This window comes from Silurus meridionalis, chromosome 7, assembly GCF_014805685.1.
Source record: "Silurus meridionalis isolate SWU-2019-XX chromosome 7, ASM1480568v1, whole genome shotgun sequence".
Lineage (NCBI taxonomy): Eukaryota > Metazoa > Chordata > Actinopteri > Siluriformes > Siluridae > Silurus > Silurus meridionalis.
This window is the reverse complement of record NC_060890.1, coordinates 13,423,380-13,442,501: the sequence shown is the minus strand read 5'-3', so window position 1 is coordinate 13,442,501 and position 19,122 is coordinate 13,423,380. Positions and strand designations below refer to the sequence as shown.

General features: G+C 37.6%; 2 protein-coding genes across 3 annotated transcripts in view; one reads left to right on the top strand and one right to left on the bottom strand.

Annotated features, from left to right (window-relative positions):
- The first annotated feature begins 56 nt into the window (after window positions 1-56).
- On the top strand, window positions 57-18,505 carry vwa2 (von Willebrand factor A domain containing 2). Its single transcript, XM_046853682.1, has 14 exons — window positions 57-314; window positions 6,021-6,082; window positions 8,567-8,641; window positions 10,181-10,314; window positions 10,414-10,523; window positions 12,584-12,778; window positions 13,885-14,018; window positions 14,105-14,234; window positions 14,308-14,363; window positions 14,485-14,592; window positions 15,481-16,059; window positions 16,343-16,894; window positions 17,240-17,362; window positions 17,515-18,505. The coding sequence occupies exons 2-14, from the start codon at window positions 6,031-6,033 to the stop codon at window positions 17,724-17,726; spliced, it is 2,460 nt and encodes an 819-aa protein (XP_046709638.1). The 5' UTR covers window positions 57-314; window positions 6,021-6,030; the 3' UTR covers window positions 17,727-18,505.
- afap1l2 (actin filament associated protein 1-like 2) overlaps window positions 18,210-19,122 on the bottom strand; it is a 38,105-nt gene continuing 37,192 nt past the window's right edge. For both annotated transcript variants that reach the window (XM_046853680.1, XM_046853681.1), the window contains one exon: window positions 18,210-19,086. In XM_046853680.1, coding sequence (XP_046709636.1) covers window positions 19,060-19,086 — 27 coding nt within the window. In that variant the 3' untranslated portion in view covers window positions 18,210-19,059. The remainder of the gene's footprint in view (window positions 19,087-19,122) is intronic.

The following is a 19,122-nucleotide window of genomic DNA, read 5'->3' as shown; positions in this document are numbered from 1 at the left end:
CTGACGCGTTGTGACCCTTTGATGTTTGTTTGCAGTGAGAATCCAGAACAGTGGTAGTCTTTCAGTGGTTTCTCACATGTCAGAGTTTCGTATGTAAACTGCACACGGTTTACCAAACCGTTTTATTATCAGTCATTGGTGGGGAAAATGAGAGTTTATACCTGTGAGCCCAGAATGGGCGTCTTACTTTCGACACGGTGTGGGTGAGTGTATGCGCGCGCGCGTCTGCGCTCCACGCAGTAGATTAAGCTCTCAGATCCTCGACACACAACGACGTGAGAGACGAGACTTTTCTGATCAAGGGATCATAGCAGGTAAGAAGAGGTCCTTTCTGTGCCTTTACCCCTGGTTTTTGACCGGATGATTTTTTTTTTTTTTTACCTTGCGGTATTTAGATGCGATGATTAAGATTGTGTTCGAGATACATGGTATGCAGGAACTTATAAACATTCATTACCAACCATCTAAACCACGTTTTGTGTGTGTGTGTGTATATATATATCATTGGTCTTCCCCCTCAAGTCTCACTTCTGTGGATTACATCTCAGTAATGAAGCGCTAGATTCCTCCTCTTCAGAATGTATGAGTGGTGATTAGTTTACAATAGTCGGTTTTATGAGTTGTTCCAGGACATTTACATTCTGTCCTGATTATTTTCTCTAAAGGCAACCCAAGTTCATTTCGGTGATGGTTATTACTAATTATGGCACCACAGTGGCGCCTCACAGCTCCAGGGTTCCCCGGTTTGATTGGCTGTGTTGGATTTTGGGGAATGCTTGTGTTTTTACTTTCGAGTTCTCTCTCTAGTTTTCTTTGAGTATATTATTATATAAATTATTGATATTTAGTTATATTAGAATTGACATAGTGACTTAGAGATTGACCAGAACCTAGATATTCACCTTGCTCATGCCCAGAATAACATTACATCAAATGTTCATTATATTGATGTCTCAGACACACTAAGATGTAGTTTGTACACTTGTCCGCTCCAGTGATGTGATTGAGGTGTTTTATGGTCTCTCCCATCTGTCTCAGTTGTCAGTAAATAATCTGTAGTTCTCTTAAATACCATTGTTAAACTATATGGTGTTTAGTGAAAGTGTTAGTGAAACATACATATAAGGGAAAAGCTTAGGTTTCGATAGGAATGTAAGAAAATCATGGAAATGTCTCCCTATCTGCATGAACACACACATCTTTGTCTCTCATTCTTGTGTTGTCACCATCATTACTAGTCACAGTGTAAATGTGATGCCTATCATGACATGGCTTTATCTAGCTTTAATCTGTATGGCTTTTAAACACAGGACCACCTCTGTTTAAGTTGTATAACTAATTTTTTTGTCACAATGCTGGCTCTCGTTCATTTATAGGGAGACAATACTATGAATTGTCTTATCAAACAAGAGTTCATAAATCCCTTTTAAAACCCAAACCTGGATTCCCCAAATTCTTCAGAGAGATCTTCACTATCTACTGACTCTTCAGTCTAGTGATTTTATGTTTAAGGTTCCTGCCATTTCTTACTTGTACATACAGTATACGTGTAAATAATTGCAACTGAAACATCTATAAATTCTCTGAGTAGCTTACTCATATCAAGAGCTCGTAAAATGCAATTTTGAGTTGAGCTTGTTTTCAACTTCTCTTGGAATGTGCTTAGTCCAACACCACAACTCAGACAAAACACCTTTCTGCACTTCCTATGTCTTTTTTTTTTTTTTTTTTTTTTTTTATCAGCATGTAGTTCTAAGAGCTAAGAACATCAAAAGCAGACCACATAGTTCCATGATTGCTATCTTTGCAACAGACCTGTATAGTACTGCAATGTTCCTTTGAGTTCATGGAGACTAAATGTAGGTAAGTTGATAACATGGTTCTTGTTTTGACAGCTAGTTATTGTGTACTTTTTTCCTCCTCTTAAGATCCTTTGTTGCTAGGAGAAAGACTGTCAAAGTGTGAAAACCAAAGTTTTAATAACTTCTGTTTCAGTTGAACGGAAACTCTGTGATAATTTTAATCATCCTCATGAAAAAAGAAAAAAAAAACAGAACCTATTATCCTAAAGGCCACAATGTTTAAGGTCAGGTCATTAACTAATAGATCCTTAAAAGTTAAACAGTTCATAGATAACTGTCTTTCCTATAGCTAATTAAAAGGCAAGTGAATCATCACTTTGGGCCAGATTTTATCACCCTCTTGGACAACAATCAGTTTTCCTTCAAGAATATATAATGACTGACCAGGGGAAAGTAATTACTGCAGGTGAATTGCCAGGATTCTCACATTTAATTTAGATACACATTGGGGAATTTAATATTAAACTTTAACAAACTTTAAAATCTTACTACTCATAAGGCTACTATGCTAATTTGATCATATAAGTGGCTTTACACACATGGCTAATCTAATCTTAGATGTGGATATTGCATTGTTTGGACATTTAGGTGCCAAACATCTTCGCTGTTAGAATTTCTGTATAAAGATTGTGCCATTATTGATGCATGTACAATTACTTACTCACTTCTTTTTTTTTTTTTTTTTTTAAAATGTTGCCCCAAAAATTTGATGCCAAGTGGAGAATTTAACAGAAATAGAAACAGACGGAACGTACAATCTAGTACGATATTTATATTAATTTTTTAATAATGAAAAATGTTTTTAAATATTACAACATGAGACCCATATTTGACAATCTATTAAAAATGTACTTTATTTCAAGTCAACATTCATAAAATACATGCATCAAAACTGTGTCAAAAACCAGTGAGTAATATTCGCAAGACAAATTTTTTTTTAACCTTTTATACAAATATATTCAAGGTTTATGAATTACTCTTAGATTCTGAGTACATTTTACGCCAAAAATATGCCTATCGTGTTATTTACAATTAACTTCAGGGTTAGTTTTGCTACATTTTTACTAGACTACATTTGAATGTTTTAGGAAAAACATGCCGTTCCTGAAAACTGTGAAATACACATTGTGTTAAATGATATGTTGCGATACCTGCAACTATAACCTTACTTTTGCGAGTGTGCTTTTGTGGTAGGGATACACTTACTGTGTGTTTGTAACAATAAAAAAAATCTCTATTTAAAGATGTGCAGGAATGAAGGACTGAATTGCATAAATATTTAAAGTATAGTCTTTATAGATCAGTCATTTTACTAAAGTTCATTCAAAAGCAAATGCACTTGGATCTCTACTCAATGGAAATAAAAACTGAGTACCTGTATTATTTAAATAGTATTTATTAAAGCAGTCATTTGTACTTTTACTCAAGTTTACTCTAGAATGTTTTTCATCTACCACACTACTACTGGAATAGAGAATCGTACTGTCATACAAATCGTATTCCACCTGTTCTCAAACAGCTGCATTTGCTGAATGTGAGCTACAGTATGTTTCAGTAAAAGCTCTGTCAAGGCTGTTGATTATGTACTTTAACTTCTGCAGATAGTGTTATAAGCCACTTTTGTGTTATGGTCCCATAATCAGAATTTTCTTATCTGTTCTGCTTTTACATATATACAGGGAGTGCAGAATTATTAGGCAAGTTGTATTTTTGAGGATTAATTTTATTTGAGGATTTAATTTGAACAACAACCATGTTCTCAATGAACACAAAAAACTCATTAATATCAAAGCTGAATATTTTTGGAAGTAGTTTTTAGTTTTAGCTATTTTAGGGGGATATCTGTGTGTGCAGGTGACTATTACTGTGCATAATTATTAGGCAACTTAACAAAAAACAAATTCATACCCATTTCAATTATTTATTTTTACCAGTGAAACCAATATAACATCTCAACATTCACAAATATACATGTCTGACATTCAAAAACCAAACAAAAACAAATCAGTGACCAATATAGCCACCTTTCTTTGCAAGGACACTCAAAAGCCTGCCATCCATGGATTCTGTCAGTGTTTTGATCTGTTCACCATCAACATTGCGTGCAGCAGCAACCACAGCCTCCCAGACACTGTTCAGAGAGGTGTACTGTTTTCCCTCCTTGTAAATCGCACATTTGATGATGGACCACAGGTTCTCAATGGGGTTCAGATCAGGTGAACAAGGAGGCCATATCATTAGATTTTCTTCTTTTATACCCTTTCTTGCCAGCCACGCTGTGGAGTACTTGGGCGTGTGTGATGGAGCATTGTCCTGCATGAAAATCATGTTTTTCTTGAAGGATGCAGACTTCTTCCTGTACCACTGCTTGAAGAAGGTGTCTTCCAGAAACTGGCAGTAGGACTGGGAGTTCAGCTTGACTCCATCCTCAACCCGAAAAGGCCCCACAAGCTCATCTTTGATGATACCAGCCCAAACCAGTACTCCACCTCCACCTTGCTGGCGTCTGAGTCGGACTGGAGCTCTCTGCCCTTTACCAATCCAGCCACGGGCCCATCCATCTGGCCCATCAAGACTCACTCTCATTTCATCAGTCCATAAAACCTTAGAAAAATCAGTCTTGAGATATTTCTTGGCCCAGTCTTGACGTTTCAGCTTGTGTGTCTTGTTCAGTGGTGGTCGACTTTCTGCCTTTCTTACCTTGGCCATGTCTCTGAGTATTGCACACCTTGTGCTTTTGGGCACTCAGTGATGTTGCAGCTCTGAAATATGGCCAAACTGGTGGCAAGTGGCATCTTGGCAGCTGCACGCTTGACTTTTCTCAGTTCACGGGCAGTTATTTTGCGCCTTGGTTTTCCACACGCTTCTTGCGACCCTGTCGACTATTTTGAATGAAACGCTTGATTGTTCGATGATCACGCTTCAGAAGCTTGGCTATTTTAAGACTGCTGCATCCCTCTGCAATATATCTCACTATTTTTGACTTTTCTGAGCCTGTCAAGTCCTTCTTTTGACCCATTTTGCCAAAGGAAAGGAAGTTGCCTAATAATTATGCACACCTGATATAGGGTGTTGATGTCATTAGACCACACCCCTTCTCATTACAGAGATGCACATCACCTAATATGCTTAATTGGTAGTAGGCTTTCCAGCCTATACAGCTTGGAGTAAGACAACATGCATAACGAGGATGATGTGGTCAAAATACTCATTTGCCTAATAATTCTGCACTCCTGTATATATATATATATATATATATATATATATATATATATATATATATATATATATATATATATAACACACACACACGTGTGTGTGTAATGTATATGCATCAGTTTTGATATCTGACTTGATTGCATTTTATTGTACCCCTCCTCTGCTTGTACAGTATTTATTATATTGCCTACAGAGCAAATCATTATTATTTATATTGCTTTTTTTTTAGTGTTTTGCAGTCAATAGATATCTATTATAACGTTCAATTTTCCTTTGTCTGATATGGAAGACTTTAGACTGAGGAACATAAAACAACAAATAAATAAATCATACAGTAGATTGGATTACACAGTGTTCTCATTTATAGCTTTAATAAAAAAGCTGAATCAGGGGAGTGTCTGAGGGTGTGAAAACAAGGAGATTCATGTCATGTTATGTTCAAGTCTCCCTTAATTTCACAGTAAACACCCACAAGTCAATGATTAGTGAACATTGCCAACAAAAGGACTCATTCTGTAAGCTTAGAGCTGTCTGAAATTATTCTTTATATATTAAAATTTGTGGTTTAGAGGTGAATGATTCCTAGCATTTTGACTTGCATTTGATTTTCAGTGCCCATTTTAAGTTATTTGTGAAAGTTGCCAGTTAAATTATTAAATATATTTATTTTAATTACTTAAACATGGTCTCGGCCTTTTTTCATTTAATAGACTATTAAAAAGCTTTGCCTAGACTTAAAACTCCATTACATTATTGTTCAAGTGACTATATTCTGAGAGAGGTTTCCCCCTCACTCTTCTGAGACTTTTCTTGGTCATTCACAGCTGCCTGTTGCCTCATTAGTGGACTCGAGATTCTTTCAGAAACTGGATTTAAAGTGGTGACCATGAAAAGCCCCTATCTCTTTTTGAATTTATTCCTGTTTGCTTCTCTTTATAGGCTTCCAAAAATGTGCCTCAACAGCCGAATACAGCTCCTCCTAGTCATCTTAATCAGTAAAGGTAAGAATGGCTAACCAATTTGCATAAAGCATAGCCTCATTATCTTGCATGGGATTAATTCCAGAACCATTTAGTTTCATATACTTTAACAATCCTTATTGAAAAAAAGAAACAAACTGATGCATCAGTCTCCAGTTCTGAAGCAATAGCACTGATTTTTTTTTCTTCATCATTATTCAGTTTTTTTTGGTCAACTCATCTTCTACTTTAGCTGAATTTGTGTTGTAATAGAAAAGTACAAATATTATAAATGAAAATTGTATGGCCAGACACACTTTTGGTGTGCTTATTTGTTAGTTTTAGCATTGGAATAAACAAACAAAAAATTGTTCGTCAATGAAACAAATGCATGGTGAATTCTATCTGCAGTACAAAGGCACTGTGTAATTCAAATTAATCACATGCACACATAAAAAATTATATGGCATATAATTAAATCACAGGTTCTAAAAGTTTGCAGAGCTAATCAGAATGCAAAGGGTACATATAAAAGGTTTGGAAAGGCAGAGGCAAATTTATGAGGCATCTGATTTAGGTATGTCTGCTGTAGCAGTGTGGAACTAGTTTTGTTACACAAGGAAAGAACTGTTAAACTGAACATGGCTAAAAAAAAAAAAAAATCTTGTAGCTAATGTTTAGTCTCTGGTTTAATATAAAAGGTCCTCATTAGGCAGTGACATTTTAACTCCTTCAAACATGAAGAAAAATCATTGGAAAAAAACACCAAATTAATCCCAGAGACAGGGTTTTTTGCTTGAATTTTATTGTCAAGCCACAATAATAGCCTCATATCTAAAGCTTCTGCCTTTGGCAATAGTGGAGTCACGCTGTCTAGACTACAGCACAGAATTACCATTACTTGTTTCCTTTTTATGAATTGTTTAGTAATATTCTTCAATAAACAAAATGGTCCACCTATCAACAGTGTTTAGTAAATCTCTCTACAGGTTTAAGCCATGCTATGTTCACATTCATACAGATTGCAATTCCATCAGATAACAACGATATTATGATTTTGAAAGCAGGCTGCTGTCTTTCACTAGTCTCCCATCATTTCCTATACTATACATAATATAAACATCATAAATCACAGTCGGTGATTCTGCAGGCAGCCTAAACTGGCCATTAAATTATGCGCATAATTTTTAGTTTAATAATGTATTAAATCAACTCTAACCCACAAGAGTTGGAAGCACATAGTTGTCTAGACAATGCACCTGTGCACAAAAACTTTAAGGTTTGAGTGGAAGAATACCAAATTCTTTAGGGATAAACAGGAATCTTGACTGCACACCAGGCCAGGCCTAACATCAGGGCCTGGTCTTGCTAATGGTCTTATGACTAAATGAGCACAAATCTCCACAACTGAAATAGAGTGGAAAGCCTTCCCAGGAGAGTGGCGGTGATTAAAACTGCATAGAGTGAACTTGAATCTGAAATTGGTGTGAACGTGAGGGAACCATAAACCTTTGCTTACATATTGTCAAGATGGGCTGATGAGTGAATAAACACTGCACAAGTGATAAAACAAGTTTCTGTAACTGTTGTTAATTTGATCTTATGTATAAACTAATACAAATATGTGATGGACTGTAATGAATAAAATAAATCAGCGCTTTAGCATGACATATATAAAACATTTCGGAGCATGCTATTATTAAAAAATATCCAATTTTAGGGGTTTAATAACACCTTGATTACCTTTCTATAGCAGCATTACCAGTTATCTTGCAAAACTTCTTACATAACTTGGGATTTGGGGTGATGGTGTAAGAAGGCATAGGAATGACCTGAATAATACACCAGCCCACAATATGGCTGAAATAGAATTCAAACTTCTCCATGAATGGAATTAAAAACCATTTATGAGTTGCTTTTATGACCTCATAACTTTGCCTGCAGGGGTTTGAAGACTGGGATATTTGAGTGTTTCTCTGGTTAAAATGTGTCACCATGGAGACATTTGGACAACTATTAAAAGACAATATGTATGATTTAATGTAGCACACACTCCACAAAACAGGAGTTTGCTGAGAGAGGACACAAGGCCACAAAGAGTTTCTCATGGCCCTTTCCACTCAATCAGCCATTGTATGTGAGGGAGAGCATTACTGAGTTCTGCTCACTCAAGCGGTGACTACAAGCTCAGCCCCTTTCAAGGCAATGGTGCCTGTTTTCCTCCCGTCCGGTAGGCGTTGTTGGAATGCCAATTGCTTCAAATTATCCCGCTAAAAGGGGCTGAGCACCAGGTGTTGGGACACGGGGAAAGAAGTGTGCCTGGGGCCAAGGTCAGATCGGCTGCTTAAAAATAAGGGGTTGTCATTTCACGTGCTGTGTTTTATTGTATAGGTTGCAGAATTATATCCAATATCCATATTATAACATAGACCTGGACTGTGAGGCTCCATTTGGTCTTATTTATTTATAACCATAAAACTAGTAGAAAAGAATTTTCTTTTTCTTTTTTCCCTAATTTTTTTTTAGTGGACTGCAGTTTTGCTGTACAAGAGATCCAGGCTGATCCTGAAACTCTCATGAAGATCAGTTCTGCAGGGCAAAGTGAGTACTTTGTGTCCCTCATCACTGAAAACTGAACTGTAATGTGCAAGGGTCTTTCTTTTTTGTTTTTAAGAAGAAGAAACAGTTTTGTATGGAAATGTGTTAATTTTAGAAAATGTTATTAAAATCATTTTGTTTTTCCAATCCTCTTTTTAAACAACTGAATATGCCTCATCACAGTTAAGTGTAGTCTATTGGGCATTGATATATTAATCACATTATAGGGCAGTATTGAGCAGCTCTTTCAGCTGTAACAGTGCTAATCTCACACAGAGAAAAATGTAAATAAAAATCTACATTAAAGAAAACACCAAGGTCTATATTAAAATCTAGCCAAGCTCAATATGAGAGCAATGTTGCATGTCACTAGCAACCTTCTACCTAAAAAAGTGTTATCATTAAATGTCATTTAAAGTGAGCCCACATCACACAGACCTTTCATTAGCTTCCATGTTAGTGTCCTTTTTTTTTTTGCCACTGTTTACATGTGTACAGTAAATCTTGTAATCAGGTCTGTGTTCAAAACAGCATGTATTAACATTAGATCAGGAACAATGTACCAGAGGGTGGATGTAACAACTATAAGGAGATTTAGCCAGGCCTTCTTCGTTTGATGAGATGATGTTTCACACGCTAACCAAGTTCTTTCATTATGAGCGCAGAGTGCCAGTGTGCCTAAGGTTATTCACTGCATAAAAGCATTGTTTAATGTGTAAAAAAAAAAAAAAAAGAAAGAAAGCATGTGTGGTTTTTCCCTTTGATATATAAAAGTTTAAATGTTGCCTTGCATGTGTAGGAATACAATATTTTATTATTATTTGCTAACCCAAAATTAGTTGGTTGTTTGACATTTTATAGATTGTGTGGGGTTTTTTTGTTTTTTTTTTAACTACACGGAAGTAATGTGCTGTAAATGTTCGGCAGAGCAGGTCCTTTGATGATGACCCTTAAGATGGGGTCAGTGACCAAAAAATTTACAAATCACTTTTTAGCCTTATAATTATGGACCTCGATACATCCTACCTAAGCGAAATGACATTTAAAATATTTTAGGAACTTTTTTGATCATTTCCATCAAGTGCTATCAGGAGTGTCTTAGTTTAATTTATAGCCATTAGAAACTAAAGTCAGTTGTTGTGACTTTGGTAATAAAAAGGTCTCTAATTTTTTAGAGAAAAAAATTATATGGAGGTATTTAAAGTATCCCTCTGTCCAAATGTGTTTTTGCAAATGCTGACACGCCATCTGTGTAATCGCCTCCTTTATGACAGTCTGCGGGTTCCAGCATGACTGCTACATACATTATAATTGAACATTTGCCTAACATACCAATCCCAAACGTGTCATTATCTGTGTGTGTAAGAGAGAAAGAGAGAATGTTTTGTGTAGAGAAATAAAAATTGACATGCTAGTTACTATTAAGCTGCTAATCAGATTTAGGGCTTAGCAAAAATGGTTTGCAGGAATAATATAAAAATCATAATTATAGAAACTATTGCATTTCTTCCAGTATGATTTATTTGTAATGTGTCTGCACAGTGATGAGATGCTCTGCAGCAATGGATGTCCTCTTTTTGATGGATGGCTCATACAGTGTTGGGAAGGGCAGCTTCGAGAGATCCCGTCACTGCGTTCTGAAACTCTGTGAGGCTCTAGAGATTGGTCCAGACACGGTCAGCAAACAAAATCCTATCAGCCTGAAGCTTCCACAATAGGTGCAGGTTTAAAGCAGTGATGTGGTTTTTGTAGACGCTGCTTGTGTTTTTTCTCAGGTGAGAGTTGGAGTTATTCAGTTTGGTTCGACTCCCAGGATGGAAATCTCCCTAGATTCCTACAGCAGCAGAGAGGAGCTGAGGAAACGCATTAAGAAAATACCGTACAGGTATAATGTCTTGCAGATATGTATTCTGTAATAAATTAACATTTTCTATATTTATTTACATAAAAGTTCTTTATTAGGTTGAGTTAGGTTAACCCTAACCCAAGTTTGATGACATTGTGTGAGGAACCAGCCTCAAAAAATAACCCATAATCAGACAACTTGTTAGGTCATGTAAATAGATAAAGGCAATTAGATTTTTTTACTGCTTTTTTTTTTACTGTATTTAACTGCTTTTTAATTGTACATTTAGATACCGATAGTGTATAGTAATGGTGGAGGTTTGATTGTTTTTTGTGTTTTCCCCTGCCAGTTGTTAGTATGTTAATAATCACCGTTTTCTACACTACCTATGAATTATTCTTTGTTTTGTTTCAACTTCTGCTTGCAATATTCAGGCTCAAGCCAGACATGGTGGCCATTGTTTATACTGTACAGTGTGTGTGTGTGTGTGTGTGTGTGTGTGTGTGTGTGTGTGTGTGTGTGTGTGCTTCTGTGTTTGATGAGGTTTTATGGCTGAGATAATAATGTACATTGATGTGGCTACTGCTCTGTTAGTGTGCCAGCTCACAGATTTACACCTATCCAAAATTCACACAGCTGGCCTGTTCCCACACCAGTCAGAGCATAATATTTTCCCCAGCGAGGCGTGAAATTACCGTTTCTGATCGCTCTCATAAAGACATCAGCACTTGTCGACCCCAATGTACAACTGCAGCTTAGAGCTAGTAGGAACATTACTGGCTATGTGCCAGATTTTCCTCTGATATCCTGTCAAGATCTCCAAAAGCAGCTGCAGGAAGGAAGACATTGCAGAATAAAGTGACAGAAGGACGGTTGTCAACAGTGTTTGCACTGAAAAAATGTTTGGTTCAGGAGATAATGTCTGACCTAATGTGTGTTAATATGGTGTGGATGTTCAATTTGATGGATGACTAAAAGAAGGAAACCTGAAACCAAGGACTGCTGTAAAGTGTTGAACTGTGTTTGAGCTTCAGTGAGAGCAGGGTGTGTTGAAAAAAGCTAAAGGACTATGTAGGGTATTATTTCAGCGACTATTCTTTCAGAGTCTCATTGTCAAAGTGATACAGGATTAGTGCAATGATCACTGGAACCATCACTGTTACCAAGAGTCACATTTCTGATACATGTAGAACATACTGTTTTTTGTTGTTGTTTTTTTTTTAAAGCTTTTTGTGGAGGGTTATTATTATTATTACAGATTTGTACCATACATAACATTACTAACAGAAAATAATCAAAGTTAGAGCATAAAAATGCATAGAAACATATAAACAGCAGTAGCACTTTAAGCCAAAATGGAAAGCAAAAAATCTGCCAGCAAAAATCTTTACAAAAATCTTTCTCTATTTTTTTCTCTCAACAGTCTCAAATGCATTGTTAGCAAAAATATTTGCAAAACTGCAGACAAAATACCATTCTACCAGGAAATACAGGATTAAACCTATATTAACATCTTGCCTCAATTTTGATACTAATGTCTTTAGCTGTTTTCTTGATAAAAACAATAGCTAGCATTAGCTTCCTTTTTTGCCAATTTCCATTCTTAATCATTTTGCCCACATTATTACACCCTATTGTTTCTTTTTTTTTTTTTTTTTTTTTTTAAATACGCTTTCTGCTTTAAACTTCCTAATGAGAACTATTTTGACTATGTGCTTTACGTTTATGATTTCACCCGAATCATAAGTCACAGGCATGCTGAAAATATCCTTAAGTCTTAAGATGCTTCTCAAAATTAATTCAATTAGTTTTCATTCGTGCCATGATGCTTGGAGCCTGTGCTCAAGCAAATATCCTCCCTTTAGTACCTTACTTAAAGGTGTTCAAGCACTCTGCAGTGAAAGCAAACTTACTAATTACAGTGTCTGATGCCACCCTTGTCAACACCGTGTTAATTGCCTGATTTGTTGGGTCTGGAGTGTGAGAGCAGAGAGGAATCAGACTAAAATAGGAAAACTTATTTCAATAAAATGCATTTACCACACAAACTTCATATATTTGGCAATTAAAGTTGTTTGAAATTTGTCCTTTTTTTCCAGGGGAGGAAGCACACAAAGTGGCCTGGCTTTCAAGTATGTGATGAGGAAGGGGTTCCTTAGCAGTCGGAATTCCTCTGTGCCTCGGATAGTCATCCTCCTGTCTGATGGAAAGTCCCAGGGTACAGTAGAGTCTGTTGCCTCTGAACTCAAGCAGTCAGGAGTGATTCTGTTTGCTGTGGGGATTCGCTTTCCAAGGTACCACATACTGCCAGGCATGTTTATAACACCATGGCTCTACCTTTGTCTTAATCTGTATCTTTTAAGTGCTCCAAATTGTAATATGTCTATATTCACAAGGTAGGTGTGGCTAAAAATAGAACTTTCGTTCTATTTCTTAAAAGAATGTACACAACAATAACACTTAAAAGTATTATTGAAATTAATATCAACAAATGTGGTGTTTTTGTCATGTAAACTTCATAATGTGCAAACAAGCAGTTGACTGCTTAAGGTTGCAGTTTGCTTATGCATGATTTTGAATTTAAGGTCTTTTGCACTGGTGAAGACCTAATCCCTGCATATGTTAGTTTTACATGTTTTTGTATTTATTTTATTGTTAGTGTCCTCTGAAGGGACTTCATACTCACACTGTAGTAACTATGACATGTCTGATGTCAACTCAATGACAGTACTGAGAGAAGGCAATAAAACTTTGTCCTGTATGCTTCAGCTAAAAATCACAAAAATGCACAAATGCCCTGCAGTCTTTATTAGTGGTTCTTAAGCACTGTCGTATTTTTCATCTTTCTTTACCAGCTGAACGGTTTCATAAAATAATGATTTCTTAGCATGTAATGCTCAGTGACTGCATTTCAAGAGCGCGCACACACACATGCACGCACTTCCCACGACATATCAGCAGAGCAGCCCACCTGTTCTTAAACTGCAGTGTTGTGTGAAACCTATCAGCACATCTGCTGTCTCTGTCAAGTGGAGCTCATTCCATTCTCATAATATTATATATTCCAGTGTGACTGGAGGTCTTTCACAATGATTCAGTTTAGTGTACATTAGGAATGTAACCCAACACAAACACAGTATTCAAAATGAACGTGTTCTAAACAGATAGAAATACAGCTATGAAATGAAGGTGCAATGCATGTTTTTAGAAAGCTAGGCATCTGGTTAAGTCAAAAGTGTGTTGCAGGAATGGGATTCTGCAGTAAACCACAAAAGTCATGCAATTGGAAATCTTCTACTTGTATGTGTGGTGACCAATTCAGATAATGCATCTTTCATTGAATAAATGTTTAGATAAAGATGTAAATATAAACAAAGGCCCTTTTGCTTGTGTGTCTCAGATGGGAAGAGCTCCACTCTCTGGCCAGCACTCCTACAGAGAGCCATGTGTTTTTTGCAGAGCATTTCAGTGATACTGTAAATGGACTATACACGAGCCTCACTACGTCTTCCTTCTGCACAGCTGTCCCCCCAGGTATACACTCATCTTTGATGCATCTGTAAGCATCACCATTCTACGAGTGCTTCCTGAGATTCCTTGATTTGTGTGTATGTCTGCAGGCTGTCAGGTGGAGTCCTTTCCATGTGCACGGAAGACCCTGGAGACAATCAAAGAACTGCAGGGCAGTTTTATGTGCTGGAAGGGATCGAAGGGCAACTTACCATACACTTCATTATGCCCATACTACAGGTACAGTATTTATTTATTTATTATAGTGTGTTACTATTAAACCATACAATTCTAATAATTTGTTACGTTACAGATATACCACTGATTACAAGGTACTTCCCACAGTATGTCACAGAACAATATGCTTAGGTAAGATGTTGTATTTTAGACAAAACTCCTGCTGTATCTACTAAATGATTAGGAATACCCTAAGGTGTTAATTATATACTATGTGTATGCACAAATGTGACTTTTTCTCCTCTCTGATTAGATCCATGTGATTCTCAGCCATGTCAGAATGGTGGGACATGTGTCTCTGAAGGGCTAGAGAAATTCCACTGCCAGTGTCCTCCAGGTTATGGAAGTGACCCTTACTGTGGTGAGCTGCTTTTTCCAATTACCTAATGAATCACATCTTGATTTACATTTTGAATTTGGCTTATTGGTCTAATTGTGCAGTCACAGCTGTCAGGCTGTGTGAATTAACTTTAGACATGCAAGTTTTTCAATATTGGGGTCAGATTTCAGCCTGGGTTATGGTTGACTGAAATATACTCTAAACCCTTTGAGATATTGTGTCTCCCTGATCAAAAAAGGGCAGTCTAATTTTGCTTTAAATGAAAAGTACAGACTTCTCATCTTTAAGTACTCCCACAACACTGCTTTAATGCATGTCTAATACACAGACCCTGTAACCCCATAACAAAGCCAAGCAACTGAAACCAGTTCATTGTCCTGTGCCGGTGCCATTCTCTTATTACTCCCCTCTATTTCTTATTTTTCTTTCTCACACACACACACACACACACACACACACACACACACACACACACACACACACACACACATTCTTTTTAAAGTTCGGTTAAGCAAGGATAATGCATCTCTGAAAGAGACTTGCATAAATGCAGGCAAGGGAATGCGCATCACTGATAGAAGCAGTCAACGCTGTTCTCTGATCTAAGAATACACAATAGTGTGGTCAGTTAGTAAGTGATGACACCCCCTAGCCCTGTCCTGTCTATGACTCATCAGAATAAGCTCAAAGACAGTTTCACTTGCCTCCCCCGAATATGTTTTCTAATCTTAGGATTAATGTTTTTTAAAGAGAGGAATGTCTGTATATTGCGTTTCTGATTGTAGATATGAAGGTTACAATAGACACAGAATGGTATGCAGAGAATGTGGCAACAATGTGGTTTTGTGCCCAGCAAAAGACTCAAGGTCTTGTCAGTCAGTGCCTAAATAATACCCTTTTTTTTTTCAGCCCCTGTGCTCTCTTTAGACTGCTCTGTGGATGTGCTTTTCCTGATTGAGAGCTCTACCAACCTGACTCTGGAGGGGTTCCTATGCTTCAAGTCCTTCCTGAAACGCTTTGTGCAGACAGTTCTGAGTTCAGACACTCCTGTAAAGTTCGGCCTGGCCAAGTATGGCAACAATGTAAAGGTTGAAGCCAAAATCGGGCAGCACCGAGACCCAGTGAATCTGCTCCAGGCTGTGGAGTCTCTTCAGTACGAGAAAGGAGAGGCTAAAACTGGAAATGCGTTGCGTTATGTCACACGGCATGGCTTTCAAAGCGCCCCAGTTTATGCGGATGTTCAAGATGACCTGCCTCGTGTGGTGGTGCTAATCACTGGCACACCATCCGCTGATGCTGTAGTGGAGCCTGCTAAATATGCAAGAGACAGAGAGATCTTTCTCATTGGCATGGGGCCTGATAGGATGAAGACTGAGATCAACAACATTACAGGAAACCCTCAGCGCACAATCACTTACAGTTTGCCTGACAGACTGAATGCAAAGATCCCAGAACTCAGAGCCAAGATCTGCAGTGTGGACAACCAGGGTAGTGACAGTTTGTTTGTTTATTTATTTATTGTTGTTTTTTAATTATATGGAATGGCTTTATTAAGGACTTGCTTGATACAGCCTATCGATTTCATCTCAATACTGTACTAACACAATTTAAATCCACAATGATATTACTGTTTTATCCAATAATGCCATAGTGCTTTTTTTTCTGTTCTGTTTGTCATAACATTGCTTTATTTATGACCCATTTAATGCCTTCCAGGCTTAACAATGATCACAATGCCTGCTGCCACTAATTGAACCTTTGTATGTTGCAGGGTGCCTGGGTCAGGCAGTGGACCTGGTCTTTGTTCTAGATGGATCAGAAAGTGTTGGGAAGGACAACTTTGTTCAATTGCAAGAATTTGTGCGCAGCATCTCTGTGCAGTTTGACATCAACCGTGACTTGACCCAGGTGGGGCTGGTGGTGTACAGTAGGAGGCCTGTCTCTGTCTTTGAGCTGGACACGCATGGTTCAGGCTCTGCTGTACTTAAAGCCTTGGGGGGCATGTCCTATTTAGGTGGAAAGGCCTCTGCTGGGTCAGCTCTGCTCCATGTGCACTCACATAGTCTGACTGTGGCCAAAGGGGCACGACCAGGTGTCAACAAGGTTGTTGTCGTGCTGACTGATGGCACGGGGGCTGAGGATGCAGCAGTACCAGCTCAAAAGCTTCGGGACGATGGCGTGTCTGTGTTCGTGATTGGCACTGGACATGTGCAGCGGGAGCATCTCCTGCGCATTGCTGGTACCGAGGATCATATAATTAGCGTGCAATTCTATGAGGACCTAAAGTACTTTGAGGATGTGCTGGTGCAGATGGTGTGTGCAGGTAAGGCACAGGAAATAGTTGTATGTTTTTAGCCATAGTTTTACAAAACTCTTTATAAACAGTGATGTTAACATGTCATAAATAGCATGGAACATTTTTAAGAGGATTTAGTCTTAAAATAATGTACACAGCCTAAGAATGATGATCAGTTTGCTTATATTTTATATATATATTTTATATTGCTTATAGTTTATAGGTAAGTTAATGACTAAAGTGCCCTTTTTTTTGTTTACCGGTACTTATTCTCTATATTATCTTCACGCTTGTTTTTTTTTTTTTTTGGCAGGCATAATAGTCGATGTAAAGCTCTTTTCTCAGTAGTGAAGTCTTTGTTTCTCTCTACAGATGTAAAGAAGCCTGTGAACCTGTGCAGGCCCAACCCCTGTATGAACGACGGCATGTGTGTCCTACTGAACAGAAGCTATCGTTGTGAATGCCAGGGATGGGAGGGACCACACTGCGAGACACGTCTGTACCACCATATCATTTTTCATTATAATATTGGGCATATTCATTCCACAATCTTACATTATACAGTATGATGACTTGAACTTGCTTTAAGACTCTGCTCTGCTCAACTTTTGCTGGATAGCAATTATTAATATTGTGTCTTACTGCAGGAAAGAGGCAGCAGCCCTCCAGAGGAGATCTCCCAAGTCCTTCAGCATTGAGGCGCCGCCATAAAAAAAATGTTAGAGAGCTAAGGCAACGCTACAGAGAACACCGCCGAGACATGCTAGTTGATTACAGTCATTGGATGAATAAAGCCACACACACACACACACACACACACACAGGGAATTCCATTGTTACTCACTCCTTAGTTTGCTAAACATGAAAAAAGAGAAAGACAAAGGTAAGGGGTGTGTTTTTGCACATTTAGAAAGGCTTACTGTAAGCTCTTTACTACAGGAAACTGGAGATAACGGGGATCTCCAGACTCCCACTAGCTCCTATTCTGCACTGACTCTATCATCATCACTCTAGACAACTAAACATATCATTACACTTAGTGATGAAGTGGGAGTAACCAGCACCTCTTTTTGGTGATTTTAAAGAGTCTTTATTGAGACAATTTAAAACTACTGTTGTGACAGCAGCACATCATTACCATCACTCTCCCAAACACATGTACCACAAGTTTCATATATACTGTATATATAATTTTTTTTTTTTTTTTTTAAGATGTGTTCAACAGGCTTTACTTCATTTAGTAAGATCCATTTCAAAAACGTTATACTGAATAAATGCCTTTTCCGTTTGGTTTATGACCTGTGATCAGAATACAGCAATAACAAAGTCCTTGTGGGGAGGCTCATTTTCACATATTTATTTTATAAGCTTTACAGAAAATAATTACATTCCTTTTTTTGTGTGTCAAATGGATGCTTTGTGTTGTACAGTGTATACAAATAATGCACATGTCTTCTGGTGCCATTTACTAGAGAAAAAAGTCTTTTGAGGAATGTCATCAGTATTACAGTATCATCAATATCAGCATCTTTAATATCACGACAGAATACGGTATTTGGTGCGGTCACAAAAGTGTGAAATGTTTCAAATCTGCTTTTTATTGGAATAAAAAAGTGCATGTTTTTTTTTTACCGAGTATACAGCCAATTGGCTCTGTATAAATGTATTTACAGCTAGGCTACCAGCATACACGAATTTAAGCTATAAGTCTAGACAGTACTACATTGTTAACTATAGGAAGCTCTTTGCTTTCCTCTTTTCTGAGCTGTATAAAAATGCTTTTCCAGAATGAACTCTTCATTGTTACAAAATATACCTTCAAAGAATGCTTTATAAAATATGCAATCCCTCATTTATCGTAGAATTATTTTAAATACAGTTTTGCCATGTCCAGTGGCAGTGGTTGTTGGGTTAATGCAGGGGTCAGCAGGGTTGCTGCTGTTAAGCTGCCTGTGGTAAGCAGTATCATCACAGTCTTTCACTGGATGTGGGATAGTAAACAGTGGGAATAGGAATTTGCGAATGAGGGCTAAGGAGTAAAGTGTACAAAGTTGGGGAGGGGGAAAAAAAAAAAATGATGTTTTTCCTTCCTGCCAAAAGCCTGGGCCAGAGTAGACCTCGAAGCATGCCCAGGCTTTGCAAAGTTCCAGGTTGTCATTGTCACTTTGCTCTTGTTCTCTTCATTCCCATGTCTAATTTGTAGATTTCTTCTCCCACTCCTGTTCAGAAAGGGAGTGTTTGTGTTAACCAGGTCG

Bases quoted from the DNA above. Each gene is read 5' to 3' on its own strand.
- vwa2 (XM_046853682.1), top strand. From the start codon at position 6,031: ATGTGCCTCAACAGCCGAATACAGCTCCTCCTAGTCATCTTAATCAGT. The intron at 6,083-8,566 runs GTAAGAATGGCT...ATTTTTTTTTAG, and splicing joins AGTCATCTTAATCAGTAAAG to TGGACTGCAGTTTTGCTGTA. The intron at 17,363-17,514 runs GTCTGTACCACC...GTCTTACTGCAG, and splicing joins GGGACCACACTGCGAGACAC to GAAAGAGGCAGCAGCCCTCC.